This window comes from Camellia sinensis, chromosome 11, assembly GCF_055761805.1.
Source record: "Camellia sinensis isolate YWXY chromosome 11, ASM5576180v1, whole genome shotgun sequence".
NCBI classification, from domain to species: domain Eukaryota; kingdom Viridiplantae; phylum Streptophyta; class Magnoliopsida; order Ericales; family Theaceae; genus Camellia; species Camellia sinensis.
In genome coordinates this window covers 116325235-116345895 of record NC_138971.1, presented here as the reverse complement: position 1 = coordinate 116345895, position 20661 = coordinate 116325235, and the positions used below count along the sequence as shown (strand labels likewise).

The following is a 20661-nucleotide window of genomic DNA, read 5'->3' as shown; positions in this document are numbered from 1 at the left end:
ATATTGTATTTTTGTTTTCAATTGGAAAATTTTCAGGTTTTGGAGGTTTGAAAGGGCTGTGTAGGTCCATTGACGAGCCTTTTCTTTTAATTTTTTGCCTTGACATCTTCAAATTTTTGTTTGGGGAGCTTGAATCTAATTCATTGAGCTAGAATTAGATGTTTTTGTTGGGGTTAGATTTGTTAGAAAATTTTACTGAAAATATTTACTACATTATATACGTTAAAATTTTACATGGAGGGAGTTTATACTGTTGTGATAATCAGCTTCGGTTTTTTTTTTGAATTACATTTCACATTGACATATTTCTTTTGGTTGGAATATAGGTTTTTAAAGGATTTTGACAAAGCCTAAAGGATTATTGGAATTGGCATGAGTGATTTGAAGTTCATATATTGCAAGACAACCATCTCCCTTAGCCTTTTTTTTTTTTTTTTTTTTCAATTTTATTATTATGGCTATGCTTTAGTGGAAACTTTTGGCCTTGCTCGGAGAAAGGAAAAAGTTGCAATTTTATTAATTAAATGACCCTCATTTGTTCTTTGTGGGCACCCAAGTGATTTTGTAGTGGAAAATATATTTATTGGGTTTCTATGAAATGCGAATATGTTAGAAATTTTAGAGATGTAAATAAGGTAGGAATTGTACTAATAAATTCTACGGATGAAAAGCTATGGAATGATGGAAGTCTTCTACTAATGTAACAATTTAAAAACAACGCGTAAAAGAATTAAAAAAATTCTTTTTATTTAGAAAGATGATTTCATTTATAAAGTATAGACAAAATTAGAATGGACACAAGAAACAACCTCAATTAGAACCTCTTCCATTCAAAGTGACCATAGATGGGCAGTTTCATTTCCAAGCATTTTGTCATGAATACAAGCAGATTTAAAACTCCCATCCACTCTTTAATACCAGATCAACAATGATATTCCTAATACATGAGAAATTTTCTTTCATTACAACTAATTTGTATGGTTAAAAGAAACTACTCTCAGCTTGTATGATTCCCAATAGATTTAGAAATTTTCTTCATTAAAACAAATTTGTTTGGTTAAAAGTAAATATTCGTTAGCCCGTATGCAACAAATTCAAGCCATTGGCAAAAGACACAACTTTGTGTGCCCCAACTACTTTAATGTTGTCCACAACAGATTCATTTGCAATTCCCTCACTGCTTGATGCCATTTCTCATGAAATCTCTCACAATTATACCAATACCCATCGCTCCCATCTTTTAAATTTTTATATATATTCCTTTTTAGTAGTTTACTAATTTCCATCACATTTACAAAAATAAAAATGTTAATGTGCAAAGTAACTGAAATATTGAATATAAGTTAATGCAAGAAAAATGAAGGGCAGTGGAAAATTAAAACTCAGCATTGTTTATTACAAAGTTGAATACATGTAATAAATTATATATTTAGTAAAAAATTTAAATTAAAAAAAAAACACTCATTTGAAATGAAGAATTCTTCAAAGCTGATAAAACATCTTTCATTGTAGCTTATAGGAAAGTAGGTTGATGGTTTAGATTGAAAATAAATCAAAAAAATTAAAATTTAAATTGATAAAATTAAAAAATTAAAGCTTGTTTTTTTAACAAAATTCAAAATCTGAATTTTTATTTTTATTTTTGTAATTTCCCTTTAGAAAAAATTACCAGTAAAGACATGCTCTGCCTTACCCAAATGCAACTTTATTGAAAACTTGTAAAGAAGCCTTGATGAATGACCTTCAAGACATATACATTTGATTCAATAAATAAATACGTACAACTAGTTTTTCATGAGATAGGAAAATTACTATATATTATCTCTGAAGACATTAATTTGCCAGCCTAGAAGTATAAAGGGAAAACAATAGAAAGAGGTTTCCTATCCTCTCTCAGTAGCTTCTTCCACCGTATTTCTCATCGATGCCATTGTCTTTCTTCATCCGAACACCATTCTGATCACACGGGAAGGAATTGAGGCCGGGACATTCTACTTTCTCCAAGTAAATCAAATTGGGAAATAACATCATAATGTCTTTCCAAGGCATCTCTAAGTTACTCAAGTACTTCAATTGTAACATTTCAACTGCGGTAGCTATTATTTTGTCCAGATCACACAATAGTCCTCCTCTGATGTAAAGTTTCTTCAAGTTCTTCAAATTGCCAGACCACAACCAACCGGGTGTATCTATCTCAGGAAAACACTCAAGCTCTAGTTTTTGCAATGATGAAGGAAGTTCCAATGAGAGAGGAAGTTTTGGATCATCCTGCTCAAATGATCTTATCAGCGTTGTCTGCTTGGAAAATAGTTGTGCTTTCTTAGGTGAATTATCAGTTTTACCTCGTAAAATGCATCTTGACCAAGATATTTTCAACTTCAGTAGATATTTTAATCTTTGTAAATGATGAAGCTGCCGATCTGGTGGAAATTCTTTCATACTTGTGGATATGCTCAATTTTCATAGCTATGGCAATTTTGTCAAATCATTGATAGTACATGACTTTTTGTCCTTGGAATCTCCAATAATAAATCCCTTAAGGACTTGGAGATTAGATAGTGCACCAAGTCCCTTGGGCATGCGATCTAAAAGGTAACACTCCGATATATTCAAGTGTGTCAAATTTTCAAGCAAGCCAATCCAATTTGGAATCACCTCAAGGTTGTGACACGCTTTGAGATCCAGAATTTTAAGATCAGTCAGTTGTGAAATGAACTGAGAAAGCTCTGTAATGAAAGAAATTCCTCGAAGGCTAAGAAACCTCAATTGTTTCATATTCTTGAGTGCATTGAGAATTTTGATGTCTGGGACTTCAATGTGATGGGTGACCGAGTTCTTCCACCTTCCCAAGTAAACAATTTTGACATCGGTACCGCTTTTGAAAATAAATTCATGTCTTCCATCAATAATAGTCGCATCAGGAGTATACAAAGTTGGTCTAATGGTTATAGCAGAATGAATGTAAGGGGGCAACCTGTAGCTATCCACAACCAATCCACAATATTTGTAGATAGGCTCGATGAAGCCCTTTGCAGTAAGCTCATCCAAGATCTCGTTGACAAAATCCTCTGCATCCTCTGCTGCCTTCCCCAACACAATTTCTTCTTCTGTATGTCGCCCAATCCACCAGTAAATCATAATCCTTTTCTTTATAGTAGCCATTCCTGGGAAAACCCGCAAAAAATACAAACAAATATGTAGTTTCCAAGGGAGGGTATTGAAAGATACCCGGAAATCTTCAAGTGCAGTGGTGTGATCAAACTCTGGCTGATTGTACAAACTGTGCAAATTGCCGGCCTTGTTTACATCGACTTGGTAGTTGCCGCTGCGACTGTTAATGGATCCATCAAACCATGGTTTCCGATGTGGTTTTGAATCATCATCATAATGGATTTTAAGCTTGGAGGGAATCTGGGATTTCAACTTCTTGACAGACATTTTCAGTTGGTCAAGTTCGTTAGTATCACTCCCTCCTTCTCTTGTTTTGAGCTCCTCAAATTTCTCACAAGCCTAGTTGATTTGCACATTCATATGATCTACAAACTTCTGAATCTGTGTTATGGTCTCTTTCATGAAATTAAGATCTCGACCAATCATGTTAGTGAGATCATGATCTGCAACTTGGTAGTCGTCGTTGTTGTTTGTGGCGGTGCTAGCTTTGTGGCAGTGGTTGTTAATTGGATTTGGTTGGGAGATACTACTGTCCATGGCTATGAAAGGAACTACTACCAAAACAGGGTCGTGTTGGAGTCTTGAGAGTGAGAGGACAGGTTTGTTCTTTGATGGTCTGGTCTGGGTTTCAAAGAGAAAAATGGATCATGAGAAAGAGTGAGCACGTTTTTTCTTTGATGGTCAGGGTTTCAAAGAGAGATGGATCACGAGAGAGAAAAATGCTGTGACACCATAAGAGAGAGAGAGAGAGAGAGAGAGAGAGAGAGAGAGAGTGAGCGACCAAGTGAGACTGAGAAGAGAGAGAGAGAGAGAGAGAGGTGCAGAAGAGATGAAGAAGGGCGTGGCCTATTACAGATGTTTTACTGAGGCAATAATTGATGAGACGCGGAGAAGAAATATGGCCCACCGGCAGGGACAGGGTTGTGAGCAAGGATCCTCTAGAGTTTTTTTTTTCCTGAAGTTTCCTAGAGTGGTGCATTGTGTGGTTGAGATTTAGGAAAAAAACACTCTAGAGGATCCTTGGTGCAGGGTTGTTGAACCGCGTTTGAGGGTGGATTTTATTACGGTTCCATTTTGGTTTATGGAGTTTATTATGAATTTTTTATTTTAGTAATTTGAATTATTTATAAAAAAAAATTATGTATATTATTTATAAAATAATTAAATTGATTCAATTATTATGATATTTTCATTTTATTTTATTTTTTTTAAAAAATAAATAATCTATTTTAATAAAATATTTGTTTAACTTTTTGAAAATAAAAGTAATAAAATAAAAATGTTATAATTATTGGTTTATTTTAATTTTTCTGCATAGATAATATACATTAAAGACCCTACAAAATAAATAATTAGAATCATTGAAACAAAACTTGAAATGGATTCCACGGAGAAGCTCAACCATCTTTTAAACGATGTGGATGAAGTTTTACTTTGCCTCCAAACTATCACTCAAAATCAATTCAACCTCCATTCTTTCGATTATAGGAATTTTACACGTGAACCATTCAATTTTGGATTAATTTCACCCCGCTGTCAACTGTCGTCTATGATCAGACAGAATTTGCTAACTTGTGTTGGCTACATATTTTGTACAAGCCAGTTACAATTCGACGCGTGGCAAAATAAGGGTAATGTGGGAAGACTATTCAAGTCTTCGATCCTAATCGTACACGTGGTGATTAGTATTGGATATTATGAGACCTGTGTAGCAGTGGATCAACAAAGAGATGCAAGGTGATGTGGCTTCAACAGTTACTCACATTTCAAATTCAAATTGAGGAGGGAAGCCTAACTGCAAGTAATGGCGTAATGGAGCTAATCTTGAGGCAACATGATCAGCGATCATGGAGGAGCAGTTCAACGGTTAGAAATGCAGTTCGATGGTCATCATTGAGCAGTATAAATAGCTGAGAAGGCCCCAGAAAAAGCCCCCAGACTCAGATCCAAAAAATCAGTCTTATTCTACTTTACTTAGTTTCTTTTCCCAATTTTACATTTCCTGTTCTTTACATTCCAGTACTTTAAATTCCTGCACTGCACTTCGTTTATAGGAGTAGTTTGAAGTACATTGTTGCTGTAAACCTCTACGAGGCCGAGTTTGAATCATTGTAAGTTTTTTCATGTTAATGAAATACTTCAACTGTTCTTCATTTAATTGTTATTTTGCTTAATTCTCCTAAATCAAGCCACCAATAAAAGTCCTCTTCATTGAGGCTGAGAGAACTAAAACACAATCGTCTGATAATTGGTTGGCAATTAAATTTTTGTAAGGACCGATTGATCCTTGCTGGCACGCTCGCAATTACAAAAATAACTTTCGAAAGCCAAAAAAGCCAACATATATTTTTGGCACGCCCAGTGGGACCAATTGAAATGGCTAGACGTAGGAGACAAGGAGAAAATGAATGCTTGGAAGAAGGCGTGGAAGGAGAGGTAGAGATACCTAATCCAGAGGATAATGTGATCACACATCCTGTGGAAATTCCCATTTTATCAGAACTTATGGTCGAACAGACCAGTACTTCAGAACAAGTACCACATGTTCGTAATGTTGTACGAGACCAAGGAATTGGACCATCCACTGTCCCATCTACTCAGCCAATAAATCGATGGGGTGGCTTAATAGATGCAATGGGACAGCAATTAATGAACACAATGGAAAGGTGGGCAACATCCTTTTTGAATCGAATGAATAACCACCAATTAACAAACGTACGACACATGGAGGAAGTTTCGAATGTCCCTCAGCAAAGATTGGCTAGAGATAAACAGCCTATGGAAGTTGATGGACACTCTAATGGTCAAACTAGTAATCAGAACTGTGAAAGACCATCACCTCAATCTTGGTATGAGCCTATTCCGAGGCCTATAGCAGGTCAAAATGCCTTAGTACTTAATAGTGAAGCCATGCAATTTGGTGGATCTGGCCCAGTACAAGAAAATGGCATAAGAATGGTTCCAAATCTCATGTTCGAAGCCATACCGGGCACAAGGGGTTTCACTAATCCCTTATTCGAATTTATACCCGGGGGGTTGGAAGGTTTTCCTACAAATAGAAGAGATACAACACCAGTTCCAGCACTTTTCGCAGGTCCTTTTGCAGGACAGGCTCAAAGGGGTTACCCACACCCCCAACAGCAACCTGCACCGCAGGGATAACCAGTCCCAAATATACCACCTTATGGACCAAGAAGACCACATGCACAAGTTTACCCACCAAATCCTGTGTTTGCCCCTCCAATAGTGGTTCAGCAGACACAAAATATGGTCCCTAGGGACCAAATTGCTGACATTGTTAGAGAGATGTGTGGACCAATGGCTCGGGGGGTCCAGACTCCAGTGTACAGAAAACCATACCTAGAATGAGTAGATAGGGTACATGAATACCCAAGAGGTTTCAGGATACCAGATTTCGCCCTTTTTTATGGGAATGGAAACCAATCAACAGTAGAGCATATTGCTACGTTTGCTGCTCAATACGGTGAATTTACTAATAATGACTATATGAAGCTGAGACTGTTCCCAAACTCTCTAACTAGGGGAGCATTTGTATGGTACATTAACCTTACACTTGGTTCAATCCAAACTTGGCAACAAATGGAAGAGGCATTTCATACCCAGTTCTTCCAATCGGAGCTAGAGCTTTCCATGGCAGACCTGGCAAGGTTGAGTCAAAGGCCTGAAGAGAAGGCTACTCAGTTTATTGCCAGATTTAAAAGGGCTCGAAATAAAGGTAGAGTCATCTTGCCAGAGCCAGAATTCGTAAGATTGGCTCAAAATGGCTTAGAGTTTAGGCTTCGAAAGAAGTTTGACTCAACAGAGTTCAGGGACTTAGTGGAATTGACTTATAAGGTATCTAGGTATGAAGCATTACTAGAAGATGAACAAGATCAAAATAATGCATCATACAAGACATACTACAAAGATCCTAACTATGAGATTGATGTAGCAGAGATTGTGGGGAAAGAACCTGTGATCTGTGAAGCATTAATTCATAAGGATACAACAATTGACCAGCAGTTTAAAAAGAAAGACCTTCACAGGAAATACTCTTTCGATTTAACTAAGGCAGATGACAATTTTGATCATTTGCTTGTGGCCAACTTCCTTAAGTTACCAAAAGGGATTAAAATTCCATCTCTTGATGAACTTAAAGGAAAAGTATATTGTAAATGACATAATTCTTGGTCTCACTCGACTAAGAACTGTATTGTTTTTCAAGACAGGATCCAAGAACAAATTCAGAAAGGAAGTTTGAAATTCCTAGCCAAAGCTGAAAAGGCCATGGGGATCGACAGTAATCCATTTCCAGAAATTGGAGAGGTGGCAGCCAATGTTATTATGCCGGATTTTCAGAACCCGTCTTTGAAAGAATTGGAAGAAGTTAATGTGTAGATGTATGTGGCCAACCAGACAACTATCAAGAAAGACACTGGAAATCTACCAGCTATTGGACAAGGTTTCTCACACAAAAGAGAAGACTCTGAGGAAGAAGCACTGGATGACGATTCCTTAGAAGCAGCTGTAATGCAGAGGATGTGTCCTAGGTGCAGACTAAGCTACAAGTGGTTGGAAGGACTTCCAATTGATAGGAAGCAATACTACAAGGATGTGCAGAGACGTCCTAAACTAACCAATGCTTACAATAAAAGGCCATGTCCATTTGGTGTCAGGCAGCAGCCATTGAGTGTTGAACCAACAGCTGATACGATGCATTCCAAAGGCAAGAGGCCTTTACATGAATCTAGGCCACCTAATTATTACAGAATGGAGAGCAGTCATTCTGAGAGGAGATTGGAGAGAGGTTCAGTTTATGGGATCAAAGCCAGAGATTGGCCCCCTAGACCAGGCTCACGCAAGACATAAAGTGGACACCTTCATCGAAGGCCTGAGTTAGGCCCAAAGCATGAAGTCAGGACCAAGCAGTGGCCTTCGCAGCTAGCTTCGAAGATGGCTTCAAAGGAGGAAAGAAGCAGTTCAACGACATGGTCAGTAGGTTCGTGGGTACCTAGGGTCCCATATTGGTTTGTGATTTAGAATACATCTAGGGAAGTGTTTACCCAAAGAGATGTAATTGGAAACCAAGGCAGGATGGTTAAGCCTCATTTGGTGGCTCCAAACAATTGGGTGTTGCTTAAGCACCCAAAAACAAAGGAACCAGATATAGTCCCCGTAATTTCTAGATCACAAAGGAGAAAAATTCAGCGTAGGTACACTCAATACCAGCGAGACCTAAAAGAGAATGGAGAGAGAGTTCTTCATTGGTACAGACAGAAGGAAAGAAGAATCCAAAGTCGGACCATACTCCAAAACCAACTCTACAAGGCAAAATGGGTTGCAGCAGAGAACAGTTGGCCAAAGTTCACTCTGAACTAAAAGCCAGAGAGAAGTCTAGTTTAGCGGGATTGGAGAAGGCATTGATGGAGAGTGACAGCGAGACGGAGAAAGAAGTTGGCTTGGGCTAAAAGAAAGAAACGGTTGAGGAAGAAATGTTCGAAGCCTTCATGGCTGAACAAACTTTTCTGGTTGAAAAACCAGCCGTGACAGACCATTCGAAGGATGAAATGCCAGAGAGCAGCATGGAGGATGCTTCTGGAGTAACTGAACAAGGTGGCCAAAAGGAGAAACAGACACAGCCAGCCATCCAATTTGGCTCAGTGTTAGTGAATATGGTACACATACTACCCCATGAATTCCAAGCTGGAGATGAGAATCAAGAGGGGCAAGAAATTGACCCAATTCCAATCTCTAGTGAAGACTCACAAGTGAGTATGGTGCAAGATAATTCCAGAATGGTTACCCCAATGGAAACTGAATATGAGAGTAAAGAAGTGGTGAGTATTAACCTCTCATATCCTTTTGAGTATCCCTCGAATTCTATGACACAGCATGTCAAGCCTTTATATATTAAGGCCTTCTTCGATAGGATACAATTGAACCGAGTCTTGGTGGATAATGAGGCAGTGGTGAACTTACTACCGAAATCTTCCTTGAAAAAATTAGAGAAAAGGAATCCCAGGTTAATCCCAACCAGTACAACCATTGCTGGTTTCGCTGGAGACAGACAGATGGCTTAGGGAATTCTACCCATCAACCTGAGTGTGGGAACCAGGGACTGCATGACGGCATTTTTCATGATCGATAATGCTAAGTACAATGCTTTACTTGGTAGAGATTGGATCCACACTAACAAATGTGTGCCTTCCTCTTTGCATCAGAAAATAATGACGGCCTCGGGCAATGGAGAGACAGAGGAAATTGATGCAGATCCTCAACCTTTCATAGCCTGCGCAGACTTCGCAGAGGCCAAGTTGTATATTGAGGGAGTGACGCCACTCAGTATACTGAGGAAATCTGATAGCTCAGCCGAAGTGACGGCTGATGAGGAAGTGACACACCTGAAGCACTTAGTCCAAGAGAGTGCTGATGAAGAGGTTGTCGTTAAAGATGACAATGATGCCTGGTTGTAGGCAAAGAGATGAAGCACCAGAAGCCAAGTCTTTGGCTCTAATCAAGTTTTCAATATTGGGTGTAAAGTCAATAGTCCAGAAAGTGCAGGAGCAAGAGAAAGAAGCCATGATAATTGGCTACAAGCAGGAGCAACAACAAGCCAGAGTTTTGGCCCTTGATAAATACTGTGCATTGGACATTGAAACAAAAGTCCAGGAAATACAGGAAGAAGAAGCCTTGTGGACAGACTTTGTCTATGAGGAAGAGGGTAAAGAGGTTGAATCAAAGAACCTGGGAACAGAACGCAGCAAGGAGATTGCTTCGAAGCCAGAAGGAATCAAAGAAGGAGCTTTAGTAAGTTCTCAGATACAAGACCCCTTAGAAGAAATAAATTTAGGGGAAGGTTCTGTACAACAACCCATTTATATAAGTGCTTGGTTGAATGCTCTTGACAGGAACCAGTTGTTGGTTATTCTGAGGAGATATAAAGATTGTTTTGCATGGTCTTATAATGAACTACCAGGATTGGATAGATCATTAGTGGAACATAGGCTCCCTATGAAGCCTAACTTCAAGCCATACAAGCAAAAACCATGAAGAATGGGTCCAGAAGTGATTCAGAAAGTTAAGGAGGAAATTCTTAGACTACTCAAGGCAGGCTTTATTAGGACAGCCAGGTATGTTGAATGGCTATCTAATATTGTGCCTGTAGTTAAGAAGAATGGTAAAATGAGGGTATGCATTGATTTTAGAAACTTAAATCTAGCAACTCCAAAAGATGAGTATCCTATGCCTATAGTAGATTTGCTGGTAGACAGTTCAGCAGGGCATCAAATTTTATCAATGATGGATGGGCACTCTGGTTATAACCAAATCTGCATTGCAGAGGAGGATGTTCACAAGACAACATTCAGATGTCCTGGAAATATTGGCACCTTCGAATGGGTTAAAATGCCATTTGGTCTGAAGAATGTCGGGGCTACATATCAGAGGGCTATGAACACTATTTTTCATGACCTCATTGGAGGGTATTTAGAATGTTATATTGATGACATTGTAGTTAAATCCCAATCCATGGAGGAGCATCTGTTTCACTTAGAAGCAGCCTTTGAAAGAATGAGGAAGTTTAAGTTGAAACTCAATCCTCTTAAGTGTGCTTTTGGCGTAACATCTAGAAACTTCTTGGGCTATGTAGTACACAAGAAAGGAATACAGATTGACTAGAATAAATCCAAAGCCATCATTGAAGCCAGACCCCCATCAAGTAAGAAAGAATTACAAAAGTTCCTTGGACAGGTTAATTTTTTTCAAAGATTTATTTCTAACACTGCAGGGAAAACTAAAGTATTTTCTTTCTTATTAAGGTTAAAAGATGAAGAGGAATTTGTGTGGATAGCAGAGCATCAAATTGCTTTCGAAGGTATCAAAGCCTACTTGGCCAATCCTCCAGTGCTGATGCCACCAAAGGGTGATAAGCCCTTGAAGTTGTATATAGCTGCAGCAGAAGATTCATTGGGAGCTTTCTTAGCCCAAGATAATGAAGAAGGCTAGAAGCAAGCTGTTTATTACCTTAGTAGGTTTTTAAATTCTTGTGAGTGTAAATACTCAGCTGTAGAAAAGCTGTGCCTTGTAGTGTATTTTGCTGCAATGAAATTAAGATACTATCGTTTGCCTACAACTGTCTTGGTAATTGCAACCACAGATTTGGTTAAGTACATGTTATCTAGACCTATGTTGAGGGGAAGAATTGGCAAATGGATACTAGCCTTATCAGAATTTCATTTAGAATATGTTCCCCAAAAGGTAGTAAAATGACAAGTTTTAGCCAATTTTTTGGTAGATCATCTATCTCAAACAGAAAGCCAAGAGATAATGGAACTTGGTATGGCTAGTGTTGAGCCATGGCAAATGTGGTTCGATGGATCGAAAGCCAATGGCCTAACTGGAATTGGTATAGTGATTAAGTCACCACAAGGAATAAAAACCACACATGGTTTCAGAGTGGATGAAATTACTTGTTCTAATAATCAAGCTGAATATGAAGCCTTAATAGTGAGATTGGAAATTTTTATTGGACTACAAGTTCATGCAATTGACATATTTGGAGATTCTCAATTGGTGGTTAACCAAGTAAAAGAGATTTTCAAATGTCAAAGTATAAGCATGTTGCCATACTATGTTGTTGCATTACATTTGCTTTCTCAATTTCAAATAGCAAATGTAACTCATGTCCCAAGATTCTTGAATAATCGAGCTAATGATGTGGCTCAGAAAGTTTCGAATTTCAAGAGAAGGGATAATATTCAAAGGGACATAAGCCAAACAACATACCAGAAATCAATACCACCTTTAAATAAAAGGAATGTGGTCCTGGGAGTCAATCATAATGACTTACAGGAACAGGATTGGAGGCATCCAATAATGCAGTACTTGGCTGGCCCGTCCTCGAAGGCCAACAGAAAAATTAAATTGCAATCTATGCAATAGATCATATACGGTAATGCTCTCTACAAAAGGGGGGGGGAGATGGTTTATTGCTGGAATGTTTAGGCCCAAAAGAAGCATTAACAGCTATGACTGAGGTTCATGAAGGCATCTGTGGTGCTCATCAGCCTGGTGTGAAGATGAGATGGTTGTTTCGAAGGCATTTCTACTATTGGCCAACTATCCTTAAAGATTGCATAGAATATGCAAAGGGTTGCCAGGTATGTCAAAAACATGGCACCATAAGGCATGTGCCCATAACTGACCTACATGCAGTAGTGAAGCCTTGGCCATTCAGAGGATGGGCCATGGATATGATGGGAAAAATACACACACCTTCTTCGAAGTATCATTGTTTCATTCTAGTGGCCACTGATTACTTCACTAAGTGGGTTGAAGCTAAGCCATACAAGGCTGTAGACCAGACTGAGGTTATTGGATTTATTAAGGATTTAATCTATAGATTTGGCATCCCACAAACTATAACTGTTGATAATGAGACTTTGTTCGATGGGAAATGGTGAAGTCTTTTGTGGCAGAATTTGGAATTAGCCTTGTTAATTCCACCCCCTATTATGCACAAGCCAATGGTCAAGCTGAATCATCTAATAAGTCCTTGAAAAAGGGAATACAAAAGGTTGTGGAAGACAATCTTAGGGATTGGCATAACTTATTGTTGGATGTGTTGTGGGCTTATAGAACTTCCCCAAGGTCAAGCACAGGAGTCACTCCTTATGCCTTAGTATATGGGCATGATGCAGTACTACCTGTGGAGATTAATATTAAGTCCTTGAGGGTAAGATGCCAAGACCAGTTAGATCCTGAGCAGTACCATCAGAGTATGTGCTTGGAGTTAGAAAGCATAGATGAAGCCAGAATTCTGGCATTAAATAGCATTTTTTTGCAAAAGAAGAAAGCAACCAAAAATTATAATAAGAAAGTCAAACACATTGGCTTTGATGAAGGTGATTTGGTATGGAAGACAATAATCCCAATAGGAAGTAAAAGCCATAAGTTTGGCAAATGGTCACCTAACTGGGAAAGACCATATCAAGTTCATAGAGTCCTGTCTTTTGGAGCATACCATTTGAGAAATTTGAATGGTTATGTACATCCCAAAAAGATTAACGGCAGATATTTGAAGCCTTATTTTCCAACCATTTGGGAAACACAAGGAATAAAATAAACACTAAGTACAAGAACACAAGAATACTCAAATGATAAATAAGAATTATCCTTCATAAAGAGTTTAGTACATTTTGCCATAAATTGGCCCAAAAATCATTACAATGTCTTAATTGTTCTTTTACAATAGATTTCCTATTGTTAAATGATGAAAACAACTGAATAGTTGCAGTCATTTCTTCCTTTCGATCGACCAATCCTTGGTTGGTGATTTGCAGTTTGGTGTCAGTTCGGATTAAGGCCTGGTTCACTGCAGATAGCTCCTCCTCAAGTTGAGCTTTCCTCTCCAGTAGTTGAGTTCGAAAATGGGAGACAGAGGAATGTTGTTCCTTTAGCCCTGAGACTTCAGCATGTACTGTGGAAACAAAGCTCTGATCTCTCACTAATTTCTCCTCTGCAGCCTTGGCAACATGGCAAATGTTGATGTAGAAGTCGATGGTAGCTGCTGCCTGAGATAGATGATTCGAGACATTCATGCCGGACTGCTCAGCAACTTTGCAGCACTGAAGGGACCCATTTCTTATTATAGGCATTTGTAAAGCCTAAAAAAGGATCCTCGAAAAAGAGATTAATAATTCCAGGCAAGTGTCTAAGTCCATTAGGGGTTCAGAAGGCTTGCTACTAGAGGAAGAGGAGCTTTCAAGAATTTCTAGCAAGGAGTTAGCCAAGACTAATGGCTCAGCTTCATCATTGGCTATTGGAGAGGTAGAGAGTACGTCGAATAGACTAGCTAGTCTTGCTTCGAAGATATCTACCTCATTCGTAGACATGAGCGGCGCAAAGAGAGCTGTGGTGGAAGGCACAGAGGACTGCATAGGGATAGGAGAAATGGGTGGAGCATCTTTAGCAGTCTCTATGGTTCTAGCCACCAATAGGTCAAGGGAAGAGGGTCTGGAACAAGGCAGAGGTAATAAACCATGGGTTGGAGAGCTGCCAGTACCCTTTATAGGAGAATCAACTGCCATCAGAGATGGAGTAGCAGTTGGAATTTCCTTGGAAGAAGGAGGAAGAGCAAGGTTTGAAAGAGAACCGAATTGAGGTGGGTCAAAGGTCAGATGGGGAAGATATGGAGTTAGACCAAAAGAAAGAAATTTAGGAATGCTTGGTCTCAAGGAGGGTACATCAAATGCAGGCTTGGGAAGTGGAAGGATGGTTTGAATAGCCCTCACGTTCTGCAGTTGATCAACCTCAACTGAAACTGAGGGAGTCCTCATTGGAAGAATAGGCTCAGTAGTTGTTGCTGCAAAAGGAAGAAATGTAAAGTAATATCAAGTTTCAATACCAAAATTTGACAAGGAAAAATAGCAGAAGAATAAAAGAAATTACTTGTTTCAGAAGTGTTGGCAATGATATGAGAGCTACGAAGGGAGTAATGTTCGGCAATTTATTGCCTTCTTGCAGTTTCCCTTTGCAATGCATTAGCAGCAGCAACTTCGTCTCTCAGAAATTGTTGCTGCCGTCTCTTCTCAACTCTTCTTAGCAGCTGCCTCATGAACAGGGTCTTCGACCAACTCAGAAGGAGAGACAGTCATCTTCTTTCTCTTTTTTCTTTGTACTGATGTCTCATGAGTGGGATCTTCAATCCAAAGAGAGACAATCATCTGTTCCCTCTTTCTCCTCTGTAATGGCACTTCCTGTTCTTTCACAACCTCTTCTTTTTCAACCTGGGATTCGGATTCCTCAGGGAGTATCAACTTCCTTTTCTTTTTTTGCTTTTGTTTGTCCTTGAGAGTAGCTAGGATTTCAGCCTTCTTAGGAGATTCTTCTTGTGGAGACCCTGCACCAAAAGGTAGGAATGTAAAGGAAACAAACAAAAGAGTCTAAGGGGAAACCTGAAAATACTTATCCCTCTTTGAAGCAGCTCTGGTAACTTTAGCAGGAGAGGATGAGGCTACAGGAGCAGTTTTGGCAGCTGTGGAAAGAGAGGAGATGTTCTCAACTGTTGTTGATTTGGCCTTCGAAGGCACTCCTAACCCTATCAGTAAGTCATGAGGGTGTACGGATAGGCGCACTTCCATATTGGCTGTCCACCAGTTTTGAAATCTTTTCAGAGCCAGGCCAGAAGGGAGAAAGGGGATAAATTTGAACTCGCTCATTTCTTTCAACAGTTTGAATATTGCTTCTTCCAGTTTTGATTTGGGTATTCTCAGGTCTCTAGTTGTAAGATGGACATTCGAGAGACTGCAAAGTGGAATGGGGATCCCCTGAGTTAACCCAAATTGCCTGGCAAATTGAGAAGGACAGTACACCTCAACTATACACTTATAAGCTCGAGAGTTTAAAGTGCCAATGAACAACTCTCTTGGCAGCAAAATAGAAGCCCACATGCCTTTGTGGAGTGGGGAAGAGCACTCTTTATCAGCTAAGAATGTTTGTAGCCAAGCAGGTCCTTTGTTGGCATCAAAGGGGCAGAAGATGGTAGCAGGTGGAGAAATAGGAAGTTAGTGAAAAAAGGTGAAGTAGTAGGCAAATGAGGCATGATAAAGAACAACTTTGGCATATTTTTCCCCATAAGTGCTAGGGTCCTGAACAAGGAATCTTAAGCATTTAGGATGCAAATCAGTGAAGTACGCAAAGAGCCAGAGTTGGAGCACCCAAAGGGGACCCCCTTGGTTCACATCAAGAGGTTTCTCGCAAAATTGGGAACAGGCTTTATAAACATGGCCTAAGAGATAAGGAGCCAGGGCTATGCGTTTTTTCAAAACAAGTGCCTTCGCAAGTGGAGCGAACTCATGCATAATCCTCTGAGATGATGTACAAAAGAGAAATTTGCACAACCAGAACAAAATGAAGGAAAAAAGTTCTCTATCTCTTACGGGACCTACCCTTTTATTCTCGGCCTTTACAAAATCACTATAAGAGGAGTTTAAGGTTGGAAGGGAGAACTTGACAGGAAGGTCTGGGTAGCCGGGAGTGAAGGGAGAGCCAATGGGTGAAAGCCCTAAAAGATGGCAAATATCAAGAATGGTGGGGGCCATCATGCCAGACCGAAATTGGAAAAAATTGAAAGCCATGTTCCAAAAACAAAGAGCAGCGGGAATCAAGAAAGGGTCTTTAGGAATAATAAACCTGGAAAGACGGAGGGCATTGAGAATACAGAGCTCTTGCAAATCGTCTTCTCGCACGGGTACAACTCTGTCATACCATTCTTCCCATTCAGCTTTCAATGTCGGCCAGCAGCGATGAGGTCGGGTCGCCCTCCAATTTCCCCAGTCGAGCCCTCTTTCATAAAGAAGAAAATGGTCCTCCAGACGAGGGTATAAAGCTAGAAGTTGAGCAGGAGCCTCTCGAAAGATGGGACCCAAGACGTATTCTTGTTTGTTGCTGTGACAAGGAACGAAGAGGTGGGCGTCTATGGTGCTTGATTCATCAAATGTTAACTTGGCGATCTCTTCATCAATACATATTTTCAAAGCCATGGTTGGGCTTATACAATCACCAGCAAGCACTTTCAAAGAAAAAGAGTCCATTGGTAGCAAGCAGCAAGGAAGAGGTAAGGAAGAGGGGGTTAACAGAGGAAAAGGGTTTGTGTTTTAAGCGAGCGAGTGATTTCAGAGCACGAAATAAAAAGGGTTTTAAAAGAAAAACCTTTGTGTCCGGAAGATATGTCGCGTAATTCGTTAAGTACTAATACAAACACGAAGAGCTTCCTCCAATATTGATACTTTTGGAGGGAAAAACACATCCCAGATGTTGAAGCCAGCTGCGAAATATAGTATTTGGCTTCGAAACCAAATTTTGGCGCCAAAAGTCAAATAATAAATGGCTTCGAAACTAAAAAGCCAGCTTCGAAGTGCATTTCATAGTTATGGATGAAAGAATGCTCAAGTATTAGTTTACTTCGAAGAAATTAAAGACCTATTTTAGATTTCTCAAGGAAAGTAATGTCCTTCGAAGCAAGACTTGAGATCCCTTAAGGATAGGAATTGCCGTTCGAAACATCAAAACCAATAATTGGTTTGTATTTAAGAAAGATTCTCTTTCTAGACTAAAACAGTGCAGCCCTGAAAAGGAGCTTTTATATTTTTGAAAGTATGGACTGTTATTCTAAGGAAAAATGGTCAATTTAAAACTGATTGATCATACTGACCATGACCATATGTTGGTTATGATCGAAATAAACTTTAAGGGGTAGGACTGTCGAATTCGAAGCACTGATTCTAAATGAAAATCAACAAAAATTGTCAACTATTATTCCATAAATTGGAAAAGTTCATGTTGGTTTTTAGTGTTTCATTTTAAACAATTGAGTCCAGATTCAAAGGATAAGATTGTTCAGTTCGAAGCCATGAAATTGCTTTTAAAGACAAATGGAGACAAGATCAAACAATGCCAAATAAAGAAAAAAAGTCTTGGTGGTATTAAAACAAGAGCAATTACATCGAATGGCCCTATTTGGGTACAAACTCAAGCTCATAAAAATAGGGAATGGAATAAATAACAAGATCATGAAATTTAGTCAAACTATGATCAATGAATTTCCGTTCTTTCTTTATTCTATCCTCTATCTCTTCTAACATTGGCTGCATGAGTTGATGTGCTCTCACTTCGTAAAAGAGCTCTTCAGCCTTTATTTCGAATGTTGTTTCTCTCAATCCTTGTTCCAATTCGTCTATATCCAAGTCATCCCAGTACGCAAAATCTTTATTCTTGAAATCATTAAATTCTTCAATGAAGTTCTCTGCTTCGTACTGGGCATGAACTCGAAGGGACGAGAGTTGTTCTAAAGATTATGTGGTGGCCATAGAGGTCCGATGCCAGTAGAGAAGCAATGGAAGTTGGTCCAAAAACATGTGAAGCTCTGCTTGGGCGAGGGGATTGAGGACATGACCCCGAGTCAGAATATCACAAGCCCATCGAAGGTTCTTGAGAGGAACTTCATCCTCAAGAACATTGAAGGGCAAGTGAGAGAAAGCCGTGAGCAGAAGTTGGGCTTGTTTCCGCTCAGCCGGATTAGGGGAAAGTGGAGGCTTGTAAGGTGGAAAGACCTTATCCGCAAAGAGGGCAAGCCTCAGTCTCTCTGTCCAGCGAGGATTTGGCGGAGGAGAAGGTGTGGATGCTTCTATTTCAGGAGGTGGAGCAAGGGCAGAAGGAACAAGGGCATTAATAAAATCAAGCCAGTCAGAAGAACAAATCTCCGCTTTCTGGGCTAAGAATGATGGATTGTACCCTTGTGCCTCTTCTAGGCGTCGGGCGGCGTGCACTACTTTTGTAGGCATGGAAGATGTATACCATGCCACAAGCAGATTCTCCTCCAAATTGCGTCGATGGTCAATGGGCACGTAGGGATAGACCATTGAGCTTCGTGGATAAGAAGGGAACTCTAAAGGGTCAGTAAACTTAACAAAGTGATGGTTGATTCGTTCCCTCAAATCACAGGCTTCAGGTTTTGACCAGCTTGTCCAGTCAGAAGCCCCAGAAGAGGAAGAAGTCGCAGCCTTGTCCCATGCAGAGGGTTGTGAAGAAGAACTTCCCATGTCTATATTTGCAACTTTCTGAATCAAAGGATTGAGAGTAGTTTGTTTGTAGTCCAAGGGTGAGTTAGAAGAAGAACTTCCCATGTCCATATTTGTGAGTTTCTGAATCGAAGGATTAAGGGAAACATATTCGAAGTCCAAGGGTTGATAATTTGCAAAGGCATCCATGACCTGAATATAGAAAGGTGGGTAAAGATGGCTAATTAATGCATGGAGGTTCTTTCGAGGAAGAACAACATCATCATATGACTCTTCGTGTGCTCGATCAATGGAGGGAAAAATTGATTCGGCTATAAAAAAATGTATCAGTCTGTTCGAATACTAAGGTGGTGGGGGTGTTCAAAAGATTGAAGGAGAGTTTAATGCAGATGATGAATGACAGTTGCATTTCTGGAAAAATGTAAAACCCATGCACGTTCTAAGACATGGGAAAGAGACCTTGATCCACTAATATCACCAAGTATTGGGTATATTAGTGCGGGGGGTAATGTTGGCTATATATTTTGTACAAGCCAGTTACAATTCGACGCGTGGCAAAATAAGGGTAATGTGGGAAGACTATTCAAGTCTTCGATCCTGATCGTACACGTGGCGATTAGTATTGGATATTACAAGATCTGAGTAGCAGTGGATCAACAAAGAGATGCAAGGTGATGTGGCTTCAACAGTTACTCACATTTCAAATTCAAATTGAGGAGGGAAGCCTAACTGCAAGTAATGGCGTAATGGAGCTAATCTTGAGGCAACATGATCAGCGATCATGGAGGAGCAGTTCGACGGTTAGAAATGCAGTTCGATGGTCATCATTGAGCAGTATAAATAGCTGAGAAGGCCCCAGAAAAAGCCCCCAGACTCAGATCCAAAAAATCAGTCTTATTCTACTTTACTTAGTTTCTTTCCCCAATTTTACATTTCCTATTCTTTACATTCTTGTTCTTTACATTCCAGTACTTTAAATTCCTGCACTGCACTTCGTTCATAGGAGTAGTTTCAAGTAGATTGTTGCTGTAAACCTCTATGAGGCTGAGTTTGAATCATTGTAAGTTTTTTCATGTTAATGAAATACTTCAACTGTTCTCATTTAATTGTTATTTTGCTTAATTCTCCTAAATCAAGCCACCAGTAAAAGTTCTCTTCATTCAGGCTGAGAGAACTAAAACACAATCATCTGATAATTGGTTGGCAATTAAATTTTTGTACGGACTGATTGATCCTTGTTGGCATGCTCGCAATTACAAAAATAACCTTCGAAAGCCAAAAAAGCCAGCAACTTGGCATCATGTTTTCATTTGAAACTTCATTTTATCCCCCAAATTATCTATAAAATATTAATGCGACCCTCAAATTTCATTTTGTTCAAGGGTCTAATTGATATTTTAGAAATAGTTTGGAAGGTAAAATGAAATTTCAAATGAAGTTTGAGGGCCATATCATCAACTTCTATTTGATTATAAACGACAATTGATGGTGAGGATAAAATTGATGCAAAATTAAATAGTTTGTGTAAAATTGATTTTATTGAAAGAACAAGAATTGATTTGATTTTTAAGTAATAGCTTTGGGGGCAACTCCTTCACAAGGTGCATATCATATGTATTCTATTACAATATGCATAATATAATTATAACATTTCAAAACAAGCACTAAATAATATGTTGTAATTTTATAACCAAAATTATTCCTAACATTTCTCATCATAAATTATTTGTAATATACATAATCACAATGGTTATAAATTTTTCTTTAGTTGCGCGCATCATAGATTCACCATTTGTAACTTTTATCATAGAGTGAGTCACATGACATACACCACAAATATTCTTAATTTTCATCACAAAATACCATAAATCAATAAATATATTTTCCTGACTAACAAAAAAATTCATCACAA

At 39.0% G+C, this 20661-nt stretch overlaps 2 protein-coding genes across 2 annotated transcripts; both read right to left on the bottom strand.

Annotated features, from left to right (window-relative positions):
- Positions 1 to 1893: 1893 nt before the first annotated feature.
- LOC145802571 (uncharacterized) lies at positions 1894 to 2439 on the bottom strand. The gene has a single exon (XM_082895305.1). It carries the CDS (start codon positions 2437 to 2439, stop codon positions 1894 to 1896), a length of 546 nt encoding a protein of 181 aa, XP_082751431.1.
- A 27-nt stretch (positions 2440 to 2466) lies between these two features.
- Positions 2467 to 3438, bottom strand: LOC145802570 (uncharacterized). Its single transcript, XM_082895304.1, has one exon. The coding sequence runs from the start codon at positions 3436 to 3438 to the stop codon at positions 2467 to 2469; it is 972 nt and encodes a 323-aa protein (XP_082751430.1).
- Between the last annotated feature and the right edge of the window lie 17223 nt (positions 3439 to 20661).